This window comes from Lucilia cuprina, chromosome 2 (assembly GCF_022045245.1).
Source record: "Lucilia cuprina isolate Lc7/37 chromosome 2, ASM2204524v1, whole genome shotgun sequence".
In the NCBI taxonomy this organism is placed as follows: domain Eukaryota; kingdom Metazoa; phylum Arthropoda; class Insecta; order Diptera; family Calliphoridae; genus Lucilia; species Lucilia cuprina.
Window position 1 is genome coordinate 35,255,475 of NC_060950.1, and position 20,983 is coordinate 35,276,457.

A 20,983-nucleotide genomic window follows, 5' to 3' on the forward strand; every position below is an offset into this window, starting at 1 on the left:
CATAATAGATCATTTAAGCCCAAAGGCCCTATTTGGGTTTGTATGGGGACTAGTCGAAATAATGGACCGATATTAACCATTTTCAACGTGCTTCGTCCTTGGGCCAAAAGATGCGTGTGTGCCTAATTTCATCCAATTATCTTGAAAATTGCGGCCTCTACCTTGCGCACAAGGTTTACATGGACAGCAAGCCAGACGGACGGACATAGCTTAATCGACTCTGAAAATAATTCTAAAGTATACTTTTAGGACGAATATTTTTGTATGTTATAAAGATCAGCACAAACCCTATATACCCTCCCCACTAAAGTGGTGTAGGGTATTAATATTCTGGAATAAAGTTAAAAAAACAAATTAAATGCTTTATTTAAAAAAATCTACAATTTTAACAAATTGGCTGGTGTAGGGTATCATATGGTCGGCCATGTCCGACTATACTTGTTTTACATAGATTTATTTTATATTGACGTATATTACAGACATACATACATACATACATATGTATGTATGTATACATATGTATGTAACTAATTTTGTCAATATTATATAAGTAATTTAAATAGTTCTTTTTTGGTCATTTGAAATCAAAAACATCACACATTAAAATCAAATTTTTCCAACTTTCATTTTATTAAATTTGATTAAAACCTTGATCTATAAACAAAAATATCTCACAAGACTTTTCAAATATTTTTCTGCATTTTTCATGAAGTTACCCAAAACGACAAATGAAATAAGTAATAAGCATCAAATGAAAGGTATTTCTACATAATATTTTTAAAAGGGAAGTTCCTCGGAACTCTTTTATATGTATACATTAGTGGAAATCGCTTATTTGTATTAATTCTTAAAAAAATACAAAAAAGTAACTTAAAACCTGAAGTCCCTGCTTCGTATTCTCTTTCTATTTATTATTAAAAACAAAACAAATTACTTAACAACTTCTTTGTAATAAAAATTGTCAGAACTTTTTTAAAAATGTTATGAAAAGAGGTTTTATTAGCATTTTAACGCATTACTGTTCAATGTAAGTTTTGCTGGGAATATATTAAAAAATACAATATCTCGCATAAATCTAGTTGAAATTTGTTGATCGTATCTCTTAAAAGCATACCTAATATTTGTATTCCCAAGATATGTCTCGCCTTCAAAAATCCGATTTTTAAAAAGCAGACGAAGAGACTTTTTTTGATGCATGAAATTTTATAATAACAGCGAACAAGTATTTTTAATGCTCTATTCGCGATACTTATAAATAAGAAAAACTTACGTAAAGCCTTCCTAAGGAAGTGAAGAAATCAAAAAAAATGTATTACATGAACTTTTTAAGAGAATAATATTAAAATATTTAAAGAATGCATCATAGAAGTAAAGTCTAAACCCTTATACAACGGACCTGTTAGCTCCTCTCTAAAAGAGAAAATTAATTTAAAAGAAATTATTATTAATAAGTAAAAACTGCACTTTTATTTTAATTTAGACTTAACATTTCTATTGAGGCAATTAAAGTAAAACTACACAAAAAGGTAACAATTTTCTTAATTAACTAAAACTTTCAATTTTTCCTCGTCTTATCTTCGCATTTACTTTCAACTTTAAAATAGATACAAAAAGAAAATCTAAAAAACCCTTAAACATAAATAAAAAACTCTTAACACAATACACGCACAGAGTAATCTTACAACGCCACTGAATCGTCGGAAAGAGAATTTGATGCATTTCTGCTGGATGATAGCGTTGTAGCTTTCAGGTGGTTAGAGGCAGGTATGGTGGCACTACTATTATGTGTAAAACTACTCGAGTTGGTAGGTGAAGCTGCTGAGGATGATGTTTTTGAGGTGGTGTTAGTAGTAAGGGTGGTGTTAAGAGTAGATCCTATTGAACCATTTACTTTAAGTAAACGTGATGGCTGTTGTCATATTTCCTGTGATGGAGCCGACGATATCGTCGTCACTGCCGTGTCATGACTATCTCCCACGTAGCCCTCATCGGGACTGTCGGCAAGTGGACCATTTAAATGTCGTGCTTTAGTATTTTTTTCTGTTGTGTTAATAGAACAAGATGTTGTTTCCTGTTGAGATTGTTGCTGCTGCAATTGCTGTTGTTGTGTTACACTAACTGTAAGTGATGATGTTGTTGGTGATATATCAGTTTCATCACATTCTGGTATGGTTGTAGAATCAACCTGTCCTACCACACATCTTTTTCTTTGAGCATCCATATTGGTTTGTGATGATGCCGATGACATGGTCGTTACTGGGGGTGTATTGGTAGATAACGGTGTTGTAGTATTTATAGAGGTAAGTGGTTGCTGCTGCTGTGGACTTAACATACCCATTATGGTGGGTGTATAGTGTATGGGCTGGGCATGATAACCCGGCAGACAAGGTGGCCATTGTTGTTGCTGCTGATGTAATTGTTGTTGCTGTTGATCAGTATTACTTTTGTAACCCTCCGGAGGTGAAGGATACTGCACTAAATGAGTTTGTGGATATCCCTCAGCAGTAAAACGTACATTTGGTATGTTATATTTGTCATAGGATGTTGGTGTCCCCGAACGTTGCTGTAGAAATTCTGCCTCTAAACTATACCGCATACCATTATTGTTATTTGCATTGGCAAACTGTTGCTGCTTGTGTGCTCTATTGTGCGGCAAGGTACGATAGAAATTTTGTTGTTGCTGTTGTTGAATATTTGCTTGTTGTTGCTGCTGCTGTTGAGCTGCTGATTGCTGTTGCATTAAGTGATGATGTGATGGAGGCTGTTGTGGTGATTGTTGTAGATGAGCATTTGTGTAATCGTAGGCAAAGCCATCCTGACCCAGAAAGCAAACAGGATTTAAATGTACATCAACTGGATGAGTTGGTATTGAATTCATCACTGTTTTCAACTGCATGCCTCTTGGCAATGTTGTCATACCACCAAATCTCGATGAGGCCATGGCGGCAGCCGTGTTAGGCCTTAGGATTTGTGAACCGAATTGTGGCGCAGACAGCTGATAATACTGATCATATTGCACAGGATTTTGGCAATCACTTTGACTATCATACTCTGAGCCGCCAGCATCTAAAGAGGATGAAGTTTTTAGTTTATGTTTATAGCCCGATTCGGCATCATTAACTAAATCTGGATTCTTTTCTGCATAGTTGCGTAGTGATGACGGTGGTGAACAATAAGCTAGAGTAGAGCTTAAGGCGGGATTAACCATTAGGGATTGTGGCGGTGGTGGTGGAGTACCCGAATTTAAAGATGAAGCCTGTGCCATATTAACACTCAGTTGCAATGTTTGTGTAGAACTGTCTAAAGGATTGTACATCATTATATTCTGCTTTATTTGATTGCCTAATATGACACCATTCTCCTTGGAAAGCTTTGTAGGTGTCAATGTATCGCATTGTCCTAGCATTAGACCGGAACTGTTATTTAAACTATCATTGTCATTTATTATGGAAGAACATTTCATAAGGCCATTGTCATTATTGGATGAACCATCTGAAGAAGAGGTGTTATTTCCATTTACAGAAGTAACACCCGAGGAGGGACACTTTTTACGTTTTACTGGAGTTTGACGTTTTTTACATTGTATAATAATGAAGGCTAATATAAGTACAAAAATAATACCTCCACCCGCAGAACTGGCCACTATATAGTTCATGTAATTTTGGGGAAATGATACCTCATTAACAACGGGCGGTTCTTTGATCATTACCCTTATGGTGTAATTGCTAAAGGTAGTGCCTGCGATATTTTGTCCCACACACGAAAAGGTACCATTATCCTCTATACCAACATTATAAATGAAAATTTCACTTCTTTTCTCCTCTGAGGTAGTTGAGGATTCATCAATGTAATACAGCATATGCATGTTATCTACAAAGCTATCATTGGACATAACTTGACCATTAAATAGCCACAACACTTTAGGTTCTGGTATGGCCCGCACCACACATGATATGGTAAGATTACGTCCCTCAGATACTTCGGTATAAGTAGATTGCGGCGAAACTTCTGGTAAGCACGCAAATTCTTCACGTTTTAACGATTTTATAACTTGCCCCTTAAGACGAGGAGGCTCCACACATTTAGGTTCTTCTGTTTGAGGTGTATTATAGTTATTAAGCCAAGAGTGCAAATCCAACAAACGACAATCACAAGTCCAGCGATTACTTTGTAAGCTTATACCGTGCAGCGACTTTGGAAGTATATGATTACCTTGTATATAACTAATGCGATTACCATCCAATCTTAGCCATTCCAAATTATCCATGCCCACAAATGCCTCATTTTCTATTCTTTCAATTTGGCAGTTACTTAATTCCAAGGTGGTGAGAAATGACAGATATCTAAATGCAGCTGTTTTCAGTTCTCTTATAGGATTGCCACTCAAAGTAAGTCTCATCAATGAACTGTAGTCCTGGAAGGTTTCTGAGGGTATGTGCTGCAAGGAGTTTTCGGACAAATCTAATTCAACTAGATTTGTTAAACCCCTAAATGCCTTTTCGTGTATTCTTATTAACTGATTGCGGGATAGGTATATTTTCTGTAAGTTCAGTAAGTCCATGCGTAAAAAACGTTCACTTTGCAGAACCTGCAGGGAATTGCCACTAAAGTTCAATACTTGTGTGCCGGGATCCATGCCTTCAGGTATATTGGGCAGAGATTGACCACCGCATTCTACGGTCTGTTTGCCACCCTTCCATTTGCAAATGCACACTTCAGCTGGACAGCCTTCTACGCCTTGGATGAGAACACAGTTTAGCAGTAATGTATAGCAGATTACTAACACTATTGTTTTACGGCTTAAACAAGGCATTTTGTTCCTTAATATCTTGTTTTGTTTATTTTTAATAAGTACCTCCAGTAGTTTTAAATTTTGCTATTGAGTTTATACCAGGGTGTCAAAAAATTTCTTTGAATCCTTTTGAAAATTCAAGTTTAAAGCATAAAAAAACGTTTGTTATAGGCGTGTTTAACAACATTAATGGCATCTATTGACAAGATAAGAAAAATAAATATCTAATAAGTGCAACTATCACTTTAAGTTTCTTTACAATATATCTCTTAAGTCTAATCCCTTTTAGACATTTTTGGGTATTTAAGAATGCTAAAAATGACAATCATATTGAATGACTGCAATAAACAAAAAGCCTTTCTCGTCCTCCTTTTTGTATCTTTAGTTTTAAGTTTTTAAACTGTCATTTAAGCTCATATTACGCACCAGTTTTTTATATTTTTTATTCTGTTCTTTCAAACCCTACACCACAATGTTGTCGTTTATAAAGGCGTCTGCTTGTCTTTTTCGAACTTATATTTGTTTTTTGTTTGTATGTATCCTATTTTATTGTACTTTTTTGTTGTTTTCTTCCTTAAGTTGATTTCATTTTCAGCTTTCTATTAAGTCCAAGTTTTAGTTTTTCTTATTTTTTGTTGTTTATTCCTCTGTCTTCATTATTTCGGTTGACGTCAGCATATTTTTTGTCTTTTCCAGCTGGCTCCTAAATCTTTAGCTTTTTCCCCATATAAGCGCCAATTGTTTTTTGTTTTCAAAATTTTTCTCTATATTTTTCTTATCTATATGTTTGTTAATATTCCTGTTTTATTTTCGCCTCTGCTTTGTTGGTAAACCATTTGTTTATTTTTTGGGTTTATATTATATTTCCTAAAGTTTTCATGAAATGAATGAAATCAGTTTGATATTTAGCTGCTTCTCTTTTATTACCATTCTAGTTTCTTTCAACAAATCATTAAGGCCATTAGTGTGTTTTTTTGCTGCCGCCTTTATTTTTTCTTTTTTTGGTTATGTGTTAAGGGACTGAAAGGAGAAGAAAATTTAAAAAAGAAATTAATGTAATAGTTTTGATTTAATAAGTGATATAAAATGGAGAGTGGGTAAAAGTATAAGTTTTTCATTCCGTTTATATGTAGAATTAGTAGATAGTTCGATACCTTATATGTACATATACAAGGGTAAAAATAAATACTGCTGTGAAATGTTCTAGTAACTCTACAAAAATCAATAATGATCGAGCTTGACTCTAGCCCCGATACAGTATTTTTAACGTACTTTAAATTTATATGTCTCTACCAATTTTAACCGGTTTTAATTGACCCTATACTTTTAAGAAATTTTTATATTGTACAAATTTAACGATGTTTCTATAATATTTTTTGGAATTTTATTAACTTCACGAAAAATAAAATAAATTTTAAACAATTTAAATATCCACAAAATTAAAATTTTATAGTAATAATAAAAATTTCTTGTAGTAAACTTATTTTATTAGTTTTCCTCTTCAATAAAATGACCTTGAGTTTTCACTTTTATGTTTAAGGACTTTAATAAATTTTATTATCTTATCTCATCACTTGACAGCAAAGATCAAAAAATAACCAATACCTATAGAACGTTTTTTTTTTTTCAAATTTATAACCCGTGCAGTATTTTATGTGCCGTTTAAACAAATAATATTTATTTTTAGCAAAGAAAACCTACTTTATTTGTTTATTTGTTTATATATTTATTTGTATTTATTTTTATTGCCAACATTATTGGCAAAGCAATAATATTACGGGGTTTTTTCTTTAGCAATATTTTTGTATCTTGTTTCATTAAACCCCTTCTTAGCATTAGAGAAACAAATACATACAAACACTCTTTTTGAATCATAAAAACAACTACTTAAGTGTGGAAAACATATAAAATGCTAACGAAAAAAGTAAAATCAAATCAAATAAAGGAGTGGAAAATGATGGTAAGATTGTAGATTTATATTGAAGAACATGTGTACATACATACAAATGTATGTATTTGTATAAACATATATATGTGTTTGTAGAAATGTTCAAATTGTACAAGCTCAAGCTAATGATTATGATGATTATTGTAAGACTTTACCAAGATGATGATGATGATAATAAGAAAATGTCATAAACAAACGCAGCCACTTGAAATAACATTTCAAGATTAACAAAAAGAAATATAAATAAAGGAAAAAAATTAAACAGTTTGGAATAAAAGACTAGCAGTCTTGATTGTAATTAAGTGAAATAAAAATGCAAATTGAAATCTTGGACTGATTCTAATCATAGTTTCAAACAATTACAATTAGTTTCAAAAAGTACAAAAGTACAAGCTATATCTCAACAACTATTTTTGGGACATATATATGCTTAACATATCCATATGAAATAAATTTGACAATGTGATTATGAAATAGAAATGAAAACAGTTACAATATTAGAAATTTCAAAAAAATATCGTCCTTTTTTGAAATCTAGGGAAAATGAAGAGAATTGAAATTTTTTAAGTGCTATTATATTAACCAAATCTGTTAATAAATGCGCATTAAGTGAAAGGTTTCTTAGAAACATAAGTTGAAGAAAAATAATGTCTACAAAAAATTCATACAATATGAATTTGTAACAATGGTAATCAAATATAGAAAGCTGAATAGACAGATTTTTATTTGGTTACACTTAACATAATTTTTATTTTATTTTTTCATATATCTTTTTCCCTTTTTTTGTATTTTTCCTCTTTTCTAAGGTTTTTTTCTAACATAAAAATTGTAATATATATTTGGCTGCTGTTCATGGTTAAAATAAAAGAGGCCTTAATTTGTACAAAAATGCATAAAATGTGAATGAAGGATTGTTTGTTAAAGTATTACACTAAATTATGTATAAAGAGAAAAAGCAACCATTTTACTTTTAATCCATAAAAAATAAAATTTAAATAAAATTTTGTTTAATGGGATTTAAAAGGACATTTTTTAAGAGCATTTGTTTTATTTTTTTAGCAAATTTAACAGTTTATTTTATTAGCTGAATTATCTTTTGTTTTATTTATGCGTTTTTTTTTTTGTTTCATTTTAATATTTTGTTGTCAGAAAAACACAATTTTACACAGATAGATAAGCAGAAAAATATCACTGCGAAAACTTAATTAAGTAAAATTGTATTTCATTTGTCGTTCGCATATTTAACATTTTAAATTTCCTTTTTTTTTGCTTAAGTAAAACTCTGCAGGTTGAAAGTAAGGCCAAGTAACACATATACATTAACAATATTTTTCCTTATTTAAAAATAAATACTTAAGTTTTATTTTTGGTACATTGTTATATACAATGTTAATGGTGTGTTCCCTTTTTAAGAAATAACTTTTCTATCCAATCTCCTAAAACTGCTGGGTATATAGTATGCTTATGTACGTACACATTTGAGTGTGTATCACAAACGCACAAATATTTTTCTTGGCAGGTTGTGTTGTAGGTTGCAAATATCAACTTAACTGCATGTTTTTTTTTTTTTTTTGTTTTATAAAGAATCATTATATGATAATGAAGAAAAACTACAAACAATTGTTAGCATAAGTTTAACCTCTAAACTGGCTTGTGAAATTAAAAAACAACTAGAAATGTAAAACGGGTAATACTCCACCATATAGTCCCCGCATAAGCAATGAGTTTACAAAGATTTTGGCCTGGGTTTGTTTTAAACCAAAACGGAACTAGAACTTGAATTTTAACTGCACTATAACTACAACTGAACTGGAATTGAACTAAAACTGAACTGGTAGTATCTTTGATAATCCTACATGGTACTATGTATATAAAAAGTATGAATACTTGTTTCATGAGAATAACTGTCATAATTATGTACATTACAAAATCTTATAATTATAATTTTCCTACATCGAACATTTGTGACAATTTAACCACTTTTGGGTTAAGCATTTAAAACCATTTTCTAAGATGTATTACTAGCTATTTGTAGTAAAATATAAACAATTTAGAACAGACCTGATATTCAACCGTTTACGTACATTTTGTACATTTCTATCTATGAGTATTTGTCTACATTTAACAAGAATAGGGGAATTTCGCATATAAAATTGTACTTTATTATAAACATGCCATGTTGTCTTAAATGCTAACAGAGATTTTTTTATACTGTATAATTTTTCAGTCGTTTCTTTGTCTAAAATAAATTATTTTCACTTTATTTTGTGCAATTTAGGTAAATGTACAAGACACTTAATTTAATGTAGGCCTTTTCTCGCACAGGCACATTTATATACGTTTGGTTTTTATTGTTTAGTTACATATACATGCAGAGAGTAACTTTATTTAACTCTGTCTGTGTGAATCGGACTTAGTTGGGGTTTCTTTGTAAATTTAACATTATTTTGTAATAGTATATGTGTGTTTTAAAAGCAGAAGATGTGTTTTAATCGCTACAGAGTAGTAAAATGCTAGAAATTATTTGTTTGTCTGGTCAGTAATGTGTATATTGAAGTAAGATTAAAATCCACCTTTGGCCCGCTTTACATGATGTCTATTTTGTACAGTTTTTATTTCTGTTGTTAACTGGGAGATTTTATTTTCAAGATTTGTTTTATTATGTGTTGATTGAAAGGATTTTTGAAAATTAATATAATTAAATTAATATAAATTAATATTAGTATAGGTAAGATTATCGTCATTGTCTGGTTATGCTTATATATCCTTCAAGCGATATTTTGGAATGCAATTCCAATCTTAACCGTGTTTATTATCATCGATTTTTTTAAATTAACAACATTTTAATAATTGAATGTATCACCTACATTCAGTCGAGAATTTACTAATTCGCTAGTGAACCAGAAAATACAATTTGATCAATTTTTATTTAGTTATATTTATAGGGTTGGGAAATTTAATTGTGGAAAATACCCCACAATTAAAGGATGTAAAAAAAGAATAATACAAAATTATAATGTTGGTTACACCTTGGTTTTAAGACAATACAAATACTACCACAACTGAACTAACGCAACAGCATTGTTGCAAGTACATACTTAGTACATATACAAACGATAAGGTATACAAACATTGTTCTTTTGTATCCTTTTAGCATATTTTATACAATTGTTTATTTATATATTTCTGTCTATTTAAGTGTGGGTTGTGTTGTATATTAGCATTATAATCACGATTTCACTTGTTTATAAGCTTTTACAAAACACAGATTCATTATACTTAATTTATATATACGAGGACTGGTATTCTAATGGTCTTAAAACTGTATATATCTGTTTAAATTTGTAAGTGGCTTGTAGTTTCATATTCTTTGGTATATATCTCTTTCATTTGGCATTTTTTGTTGTAACTCTTATCTCAGAATTATTACCAATCCTTTTGTTTCATTCATTACCTCTTTCCCATACACACTCGTTTAAAGCAGCATTTCTACTTTGCGTTACTGTCTGTTTTGACAAAAAGTTTAAAAGTTAAGATTTCTCAAAAATTTATATTCATCTAATTGTACTAGTGTTTGTACTGGTGTATGACTGTTTGTCTGTCTGACTGTATGTCCGTTGGTCTGTTAGTTGACTGTTGTTTTATTTATTTGGAAGATTGTTGTTTGGTTTTTATTTGTTTACGTGTTTACGTTTGTATCTTTGTATCTGAAATCTGAATTTGAATGTTTAAATCTGTTAATATATGTGTATGTAAGTGTTGTTTGTTATTTTTTTTTCTTGTAATTCCTGGTAATTTATGTTTTATTTACCTCTTACTTAAGTAATTTCCTGCAATATGCTACATTTTGATTTATATTCAACTGCTTTTGCTAAAGTCGGAAATTGTGCGTTATTGCTATATTTTTTATTTGTTCTACTATTGTATCTCTTACTTCTTGGTACTTTATTTTTCTTGCTTATATAAAATTTTGCTTCAAATCTTTATTTTCTTAAGTAGCAAAAATATGTTTGTTTTCTTTTCTTTGTTCTTTCCACAAATGCCGTATTAATTTGGCCATAAATAACAATAAGATATATATTTTAAAACCAGCCATAAAGCAAAAACAAAAAAGTGCTTTAATTTTAATTGGCCTATAATAACATACATTTATTTTGGGATAATTGTAGAAGCTAAGGATATCCCAGCTAAAACTTGGTAATGTGTTGTACATCCATAACCCCTTACTTTTCAATGACGATTTACTTGCCGTCTGCATTACTTTGAAGTACTCAAGTAATGACTTTCATTTAATCTAAAATATAAATACTCTATTTTCGGCTTTGTCATTTTGTTGCACATTTTATATGATTGTGTTTTATAAAATAGAAAATAACATTAACTTTGTATCTGAAAACAATTATTTGAAGCGCAATAAAATAGCTAAGTAGTGGTGTAGTGAGTAGAACAAACTAACTAAAAAACCGAAGTCCTTGGTTCGTATTCTCATTGGTTCACTTTTTGATATTAAAAACAAAACAACTTATTATACTTATTCCACTACCTATTTGTAAGTAATGAAAAAAGGTTTTTAGCATTTTAACTCATTACTTTTCAATGTAAGTTTTTACTGGGAAAAGTAAAATATATTTGTGAAAAAGAATACAGTTTCAACCATAGATTATAAACATTATTTGAAAATATTTTTTATATTCCAATCCCTTTACGATATAATTTTAATTCACATAGAGCGGCATAACTTATATATGATTGATTATTATTTGAATCTATTAAAAGTGACTCATACGAACATATTAGGAGTCATTTTAATGATAACAATACTTATAAGCAAGAGTAGTGGACTTTTGTTAAAAATTTAATTCCATATTATTGTATTTAACATGGAATTTAACATTTAACAAAAGTGTTTGTGTTTAATATTCTACTATAAGCAAAATATTATTAAATAACGTTTTTATATTATATTTTATTGTAGTTCAATTTCAATTTCAATAATGACGGATTTATGTTGAATTTAGCATTGGTTTCAAGTTAACTAAATTATTGAAAGAAGCCATAAAATTAGGAGATGGATTTATATAAGAGACAATATTAAATGATGCCCGAATATTAAAGCAACCTCATTAAAACAGGTTGTGCGACTTTTTGAGGTACAGAGTAGAGTATGTGACAAATTTTAGCAAATTATACAGAAATTTGCAAACTGTAGCGCGCACACAATCGAATCAGAAATAAATAAAAACGTATGGTATACTTAAGGTCAAATATTTTGGACTGTTACAAACATAAGCACATTGTGCTGTTTTGGATAGATAAATACTAAAATACTACTAGACGTTGTTACGATATAAAATACCTAAATCGAAAGGTCTGGTTATAAGGGCTAAAGCAAGAATTTTACCGGTCCTTAAAACTTATTTTCATTATGATACTGGTATTTTATGTGAATTGTTGACGATCAACTAATTTTCTGAAGGAGACCTTGTATGGAAGCTCAACCAATGATCGATCATTAGAAAAATTGACAGTTTTTCCAATTTTAGTTGAAATACAAAAACATTTAAAAATTTCAAAAACTCTTTGGGGGTCCGGTTGTATGGACGCTAGGTGATGCCTCCTTTGTTCAGACGGACATAGTAAGTGATAAAAGTGGGTGCAGATCAATATTCTATGATGTTACAAATATCAGCACAAACGCATAATACTCTCCTCACTATTGTGATGTAGGGTATAATAAAAAATATGAAAAAGTTGAAAATTTCCTTAACAAAATAATATTTATTATCCCCGAATAAAACGTTATATCACGAGCACTTAAATCCCAAAAGAAAACGGAAAAACACCAAAATTCTACAAACAAATTCATACGTATGTACATACCATTTTTTTTCTTAAAATAATTTTGTTCATTCTAAACATTATTTAAATAAAGAAATTTATGCTTTTCATTTTTTTACAATTTTTAAACATTTTTTTGGCTTACGACTTTTCCCTTAATATTACAGCTGTTATAAAAAACTGTCACACGACTGCCACTTTTTTGTTTTCGTTCTCAACTATGTGTTGGATATTATGTGACCATCAGACTAAAAATATGACATTTTTTTATATGTATATTGCTATTTATTTTTTAAGAAGGATTTTGGTTTCCTTTTCAAAGAAATGTGTTCTTACTTTCTGCTTGTCAAATTTTTTATGAAGGTTTTTTTTTTAAGTTTTATTCATGTTTAAATAATTTTTTTTTATATGTATACCGCAAAATAAATAATTTAAATAATTTTTTTTGTATGTATACCGCAAAAAAAAGCTACAGAGTGTTTAGTTATATATGGAAAAATTTCAAAGAAGCTTAATATTTTGTGGCATATTAAAATGTATGCATGTTTATATAGAGATATTTTTTTTTATTTTGTTTTATTACAATTTTTATTTTGGGAATCTGATTACATTTATAAATTTTAAATTTGCTCTTAAATTAATAGGAAGTCGATGAATGTATATAAGTAATATATAATTATATTCTGGAAAAAATAAATTTAAGCCATTCTTATTTGTTTTATCAATAATTTGTTATTTGTTATTTATTATTATTATTATTATTATTATTATTATTATTATTATTATTATTATTATCTTTCAGTGACTAATACAACATTTACTACAATACTATATATCCGAATGTATCGCTCATGTTGCCATTTGTTTTCAAGCTGTAAAAATGTTTGCAAACAATTTTTAAGTATTTTTGTAAATAATTTAGATACAAAACTTTGAAATACAATTCAAGAATATCTTGTACATAGTTATTAACTTGTTTACGTTGCGATTATATCATTAAGAGACATATTCGTACACATTAGGCGCCCTTGTCTTATATATAATAAGGATGCTTTTTAATGGTAAATAATAATAATAACCATTTTCTAGTCTATAGTCCCTTAACTGTTTTGAGTCCGACGATCCAAAATAACTAAGATTCTACTATTATGATTTCAATAAAATGTAAGATAAATTTGTATTTTTAAGGTTTTTAGAGTGATTTAAAAATTAATTCATATGGAATATTTTTGTTATCAAATTTTTATTCAGTATTTCTGATGGCTAGGCGGATTTGTAATTCCTATTTAAAATACCAATATTTGTATGTAGGAATTATGAATATCATGAGAAATTCCGTCTGTTTGTTTTCTTTCACCTAAATGTATTCAAAATGAGATGAAAAGACTGACAGACATGGTTAGATTTGTTTACAACCTAATTAGGGTCTGAATTTTTTATATTATATAAAGTCACCCTAATATCCCTTACAATCTACTAAATACCTTTATTATAATTATTTTTTCACACACTTGAGAATTTATTGATTTTCTTTTTAATAATTTTTTTGTTGCTATATCTCTAACAGACATAAAACAAAACAATATGTGCTAATATGTTCTTAGTAATCTTCTGTAACTATTCATATTGTATTTCTGTTCTCAATTGTCTATTTAAGCTGTTGTTATTTACTATACTACTATACAATTACACGTCTACTTTACGTTCAGTAAAGCACGTGTGTATGTAGATTTGTACATCTGCACTTGTTTCAGTTTTGCATTCAATGCCAAAGTATTTGAAAAACAAAACTATTGTTTAAATTCTATGTTCTATTGTTAAAGACTTAGAAATACTGCTAAGGGAACAAGAAAGAGAAAACAACTACAATACGGCAACAGCAACGTAAGCAAAAAAAATGTAAGAAAAATAAAACAGCAACAAATTGCATTTTGCTTAGAAGAATATACTTGAAAATATGTACATATACATATGAATGTACTTCTAGCTACATACATATTTACACATATATGTATAGACACTTAAAATGCCACATGTAAATTTACATAAACACGTAAATATCTACTCAACTTAAGAAGGATGTGTCTCGAAAACAAACGTTTCACAAAACACTAAGATGTAGAAATAGACGTATCCTTGTAGTATTTAATTACACAAGGACATGATACGGAAGTTGCAGAAACTAAGTACAATAAAAAAAATTTATATTAACATGAGTAAACATCCATATAAAATTTTTATGTTTTAATGGACCACACTATATTAATAGAAATTTAATAACGGCCAATCTATATACATATTCATTATGTGTATATCATATATACTTATAGAAAGTACTTCTTATTTTAGTAAATTTTCTTACAGAAAAGTTCATTCTAAATTTGCATTTGTTTAAATTACCTTATTTTAAGTATTTTACATATGAAACTTAGCAGTTGCATAAGTTCTTCAATCATTGTTAAATGCCTCTTAAAAGCTTTAGGGAATAATTTTCTACTTGATTTTCTACATGCTATTAACGTCACGTATTAAACACTTTAAGTTCATTGCCGTTGTAACAAACGAGAGACAAGTAGTCGGGAACATTTCATATTTGTGGTCGATGTTGTACTTATTTCAGTGTAGATATTTTCAAGATTTGTCATACTATAAGTACGAATATCAATTTCATAGACACTGCGAAATATAAAAAATAAGTTCTGGAATATTAATAGTCTGTTTATGGAGAACCATTATCAATTAAAATCTTAAAATATATAATTATTAAAAATCAACAAACATTAACTTTTACAACTTCAAATAAGTAAATAACTTAAAATTTTCCCTATTCATTTCATATTCAGTGTTCTCATTTCAAAATGAGATTGCAACATATTTAAGTATAATAACAACGACTAAGATTTAAACATTTAAAATACGAAAATGAGGAAAATGTGGTGAAGCTATTAAACAGTGGAAAGGTATAATACAAAGACTGAACAACAATAAAAACTTATAGAAGAAAGTTATTAACAATTTTTTTTGTATAGAGGAAAGTTTCACAACATCCCAAAAAGCATTTTAATAAGATTGTGGTTTTAAACAACGTTAGTATGTTTTAGGGGGAATTTATTTTATTAAGAATATTTTAAATAATATATATATAGTAGTTATTTATCGAGACATGCGGAAAGACAGACATAAAGAAAGAAAGACACATATAAAGGAAGACATACAGATGAACAGACAGACAAACATGATTAGATTGCCTTAAAATTTAATAAGGACCCATAATATATATTTAATATTTCGTTACTTTAACCAATATTACCAAAATTAACTCTAGGTCCTTGAGAATAAAATTAAAACTCGAATAACATTGTAGATTTCATATCTATGGTATTTATACTTTCGAAAATTGTACGTACAGACCTGTGAGTTCAAATTGATTTTGTATTAATAGAAATATAAAAACTGATTTAACTGATTTTTCGGAATATGTTGGACATATACTCGATATATGTCTAACATATTCCGAAAAATCACTCACTCGAAGAGTGCTCGGACTGCTAGCCTGTCAGTCTGGGGGTTGTTGACTCGATTCCAACCAGAGCCTCTGGTCTGCTACATTACAATGGAGATATGGTCATCGCCACCATGCTTGGTAAATTAGGTTAGAATAAAATTTGTAATAAATAAAATAAATGAATATTGGACATATCTCTCAAAATTATTATGTACCTATTTCATACTTTTAAAAATTCAGAGATTTTAATATAAAGGAGAGAAAACGGTAATTTTAGTAATTTTGTTTAACATATAACGAAATATTTATTCGATTTATTGACTTATTCGCAAATACTTATTAAATTGTGGATTAACACTGCAACTTCTTTTGATGCAAAAAGCTTGCTATATCATTAACCCATTAGATCCCAGCCATCTTAAAATAAATAAATTTAATTTTTTGTTGCAAAATATATCTTGTTATGGGTTATTTTAAAATAAATTTTAAAACAAAAAATTTTTAAATTTTGGAAATGCAATTTTTGGGCTGTGCTCTAAATAAATAAATAAAAAAATTAAAAGCTATTTTCATTATTATTTTTTAATATTTTAGTACTTTCCTACATAAAAAATCAAATCAATTTGTATGGCGAATTTTTCCATTAGATTAATTATGAAATGTATTGAAATGCTACGTGAATTACCGTATTCAGTGCACTTTTTCGACACTTTATTGATATTTGAGCGAAAATAAATTAATTAAAATTCATAATATGGGATGTATTCTTCACTGAAACTACTGTCATACACTTCCCATTCACCAAGCGAGTACAACAATATTTAAGCTTATAAAAATTAACTTAAAAACTAATTATTAATTATTTTTTTAACAAAATCTGTTTACTTTATTTTTCTGTGAAATTCAAATTGCAATGAAAGGGGCAAAAAATTAAAAAACTCTGTTGACAAAAAAATTATTTAAAATTTATCGTTATGTTCTTATGAGTTTATAATTCGGTACATTTACTCATTAGATTCTAAAGTAAATTTCCAAAAATTAAATTTTACAAAAAACTCAGTAATACGGCTAATCTAGCATTATAAAACTGGTTGTTTTTTTTTTGTACCCAAGGGAGTACAGTGGGAACGAATGGGTTAAGAAAGAAGTAACACTTTAAATCGACTCATTTTTATAAAATTTGAAAATAATTGTTAATTAACTCACACAAAATAAGCTATTGTTGTGTTATTTTGGAATTCTGGACAGCGTCTTTTATAGGATTGAGTTTTTTGGCAATTTAGTACTTTCCTATAAAAGTAATCAAAATTTTGTATTTAATTTTCATTGGATAGCAAAGCACCCAGAATCATTTAGTTAAAGGAATCCCCATCTTTTATGAATATTTCCAAATTCATTAAACTTTTCGTAATTATTCATTGGGTATCTCAGTGAAAGTTTAATAATAATAATAATTTGCTGTCGTAAAGTTAGTAATTAAAACATTATGTTGAATTGGCTGTCTTTGTCTTTGAGTTAAATCTTAATAAGAATTATAAATTTATATTTATCAATCAATGTTATAACCTTACTTTAATAACTTTTATTCAAACAGTAAAACAAAATTTTAAACTTAGAAAAAGAGTATTTTTTTAAATGCACATTAAATAATTCCAACTATAAGTTGCTGTACTTATAAACATCTTACGAACCACCATCAACACAATTTTAAGAAATCTTTCTTTCGAAAAAATGTATTTTAAATAAAAAATGAATTTACCCCCTACCTATGGTGTTGAATGTAATAATAACAAGTAAAGTGTTTACAAAAGTGTTAATAATAAGACTGTGTAGAAAAATGTATACATAAATATGTATATGCACGTATGTATGAGTATTTGTATATACAAGAGTCTTTATTTACTTTTATATGCCAGCGAAAGAATATAAAATTTTCCTACATAATATTTTCTTATAATTTTCCTTGTCTATCCTTATGGAAAGGTAAAAGAAGCTAGTGTTGCTGCTGGTGGTATTTAAGTATGCTGCATATTCTTTATATTAACATGCCTAAAAGCATGCTGTTTTAATAAATATTAAAAACATTTCTGTTTTTTCTTTCTTTAACAACTATTTACTAAATGAACTTTTATGTTAGTGTTTTTTTAAGATTCAACGAAAAACAGGTCTGGCTGTCTGTAAAATCTGTAGGGAAGATTATTCTAGATTTACATTATGTTGTTGTTGTTGTCAAAAAGTACGTTTTTTGTGTGAAGTTTAAAGTGATGTAATAAAGCTGAAAGACATTAGAAAATCTAATAGCAAAAATATTAAGAAAATTAAGATGGTTTGAGAGAGGATTGGGGAGAGCAGCAACAGCAAAACAGAAACATTAGAGTAATTTTACAAAAGAAGATACCAGTTGCTCTTAATGACTTGTTTTAGTCAAACGGATTGTTACTAAGTATATATTACAAAGTAAGATGTAGCAGCAGCTGCCAAAGTAGTAAATTTAAACAAAGGTGCTATTTTTTAGAAAGGACACATAAGTGTTTTTGCGAGTACATAATTTAAATAACATGTGTACAGACTAATGTTTATCATAAAAGCAACAAACTGTTTTTATTTAAAATATAACTTTTAAAAATACAATTTCATTTGGATAAGGAAGTAAAATTTTAATTAAAGATTTAATTTCAGAATCGACAATACATTATACTGGAAATTGTCTTCTAATACTTAAAATAAAGGGACGTTTTCATTATTCTTTAGATTAATAATCATTGTTTTTCAAGTGATTATTTAAGCAAATTTGCTTTTAAAACGTTATAAATTTTGTTACATTTTCATTTATTTTAAAATACAACCTTGCAAAAGGCCTCAAATATAAAAAAATAATTTAAATACATACATATGTATACATTCATTTATTGTATAAAATATTTCTTCAAATCTTTGTTTTTTTTTCAAGAAAACTACAATTAAAAGTAAGTTTTGTTTTGTAAATATTTAAAGTTTAATGGTTCCTTTTTCTTCACATTTCGTTCCTTTCCATATTTAATGTTTAAACACATACATACACAACTATTCAAAGTTACATATAAAAGTTTTTTTTATAGTTTTTAACTACAATACAATAAGTATTTTTAAAGTTTTATTCAAGAAATATTTTTGTAGACTTAAATATAACTTTATACTTGGGGGTTTTAGGACAAGTAGAGAAAGTTGAAAAATAAATTGTTACAATCTAGTACAAGTATTTTTTAGCAACTATCAACAATGATGGAGATATAATAATATTTTCATTTTGTTTGTAACACTTCATATGGTTCTAATTGGATTTTGAGATCATAGCTGTCTATATATTCAAGCTTTCTATTGAGAGCACGATAATATCAAATTAGAAAGATCTGGTTTCGCATAACTTTCATACAAGTGCCTCAAGAAATATTGTTTAAACTGCCAAGTATATCTAATACCTTATAGCAAGGGTGCCCAAGCCCTATGCACTTGGTACACTTTTGTTTTTGTAAATGCGCTTAGCTATAGGCAGTGTGTTTTGTATACACTTGTATGCGCTAAGCACTAGCAAAACGTTGCCGTCCTTTACTGTATTCAAGCAAGCGCAAAGCAATAATACTTTCGTATTCTTTTTGTTTTTGTTTTTCGTAAAAAAATTTTTTTGAAAAGCACTTGAAAATAAATTTTAAATTTTAAACATTATTCGCATAAAAATTATTGTACGAATCTATTCTCATACAATTGAAAACGTTTCAGTAACTGTTTAAAAAATAAATTTGCAAAACAAAAAGGAAAATTATTTTATTTAAACAAAAAATGCAAATTATATATTTTTACCGTGTATGTACGTATATGAAATGTTTTTTTTTTTTATTTTTCCTTGTATTAATGTGTTGGTTTTTACAAAAAAGCTTAAATAAAAATGTTTTTCTTTAAATGTGTTGGTATTTAATCTTCCATAAGAAACTTTTGGGTACTCCTGCCCTAAAGTTATTCCATAAGTATGAGGGACATCGGTCCATTGCATCCAAACACCCACATAATATCTCCATGCGTTAAAGCAAATTATGAGCATGTATGTTTTTTGAAATCTGTCCAGCTCACAAACGGACAACACTGAACCCAAAATATTTTGGCTAACACCATATTAAATAACAGCGAATATTTTTCAAGCACTATTTTATGTCGGTCTAATGCATATAAATCCTTCTTTCTACTAAATAACTAATACAACTAAAAATGTATACTAAATACTTTCCAATTCGTTGATCATCATTTCCGCTGTAGAAGCAGTGGTCAATATTTATATTATAATCGGTTGAGGTAAATGCTTACCTCTAACGATATAAACCTGTTACTAATTATTTAAAATGCTATTGTGTAAGTAAGTTTACATCTTACATGTTAATGAAAGTTTGTGCTGGAAAGACAGTAAATACACAGACCTTTTAAATTACTTCAGTTCACAAAATTTAATACAAAACTTAGTATAATCAGGATTTGTTGCAAAACATTTAAACTATTCCAGAGTAGCTAGGGAAGCCAATCCGAAAAAGTTATTTCATTTACCAATACTGATTACCAATAGCTACAAATAATATGAGTGTTTGGATACATAAAATAACTGTCCTATACGATTGTATTTATCGAAATGCTGAGAATATAGGATATACACATTACCTACTACTACCAGCTGTAAATTACAATTAAGCGCCAATGAAAAAATGTTCTAAAAACAGCTTAGAATTTTAAAATATTTTGTTATAAGTAAAATAAAAGAAAAATTTAATACTTTGTTGAAAAGTAGCCTTTATTTGCAAAATATGTATGTGAGATGAAAAAGCACTTTTTTCAATATTTATAAATATACATATTTCGCAGATAAAAAACTAAAACAAAA

General features: G+C 28.4%; 1 protein-coding gene across 5 annotated transcripts in view; it reads right to left on the reverse strand.

Moving 5' to 3' along the window:
• Positions 1-411: 411 nt before the first annotated feature.
• LOC111675268 overlaps positions 412-20,983 on the reverse strand; it is a 116,663-nt gene continuing 96,091 nt past the window's right edge. For all 5 annotated transcript variants that reach the window (XM_046947991.1, XM_046947985.1, XM_046947965.1 and 2 more), the window contains one exon: positions 412-5,812. In XM_046947991.1, the coding sequence (XP_046803947.1) occupies positions 1,916-4,813 (2,898 nt within the window). In that variant the 5' untranslated portion in view covers positions 4,814-5,812 and the 3' untranslated portion in view covers positions 412-1,915. The remainder of the gene's footprint in view (positions 5,813-20,983) is intronic.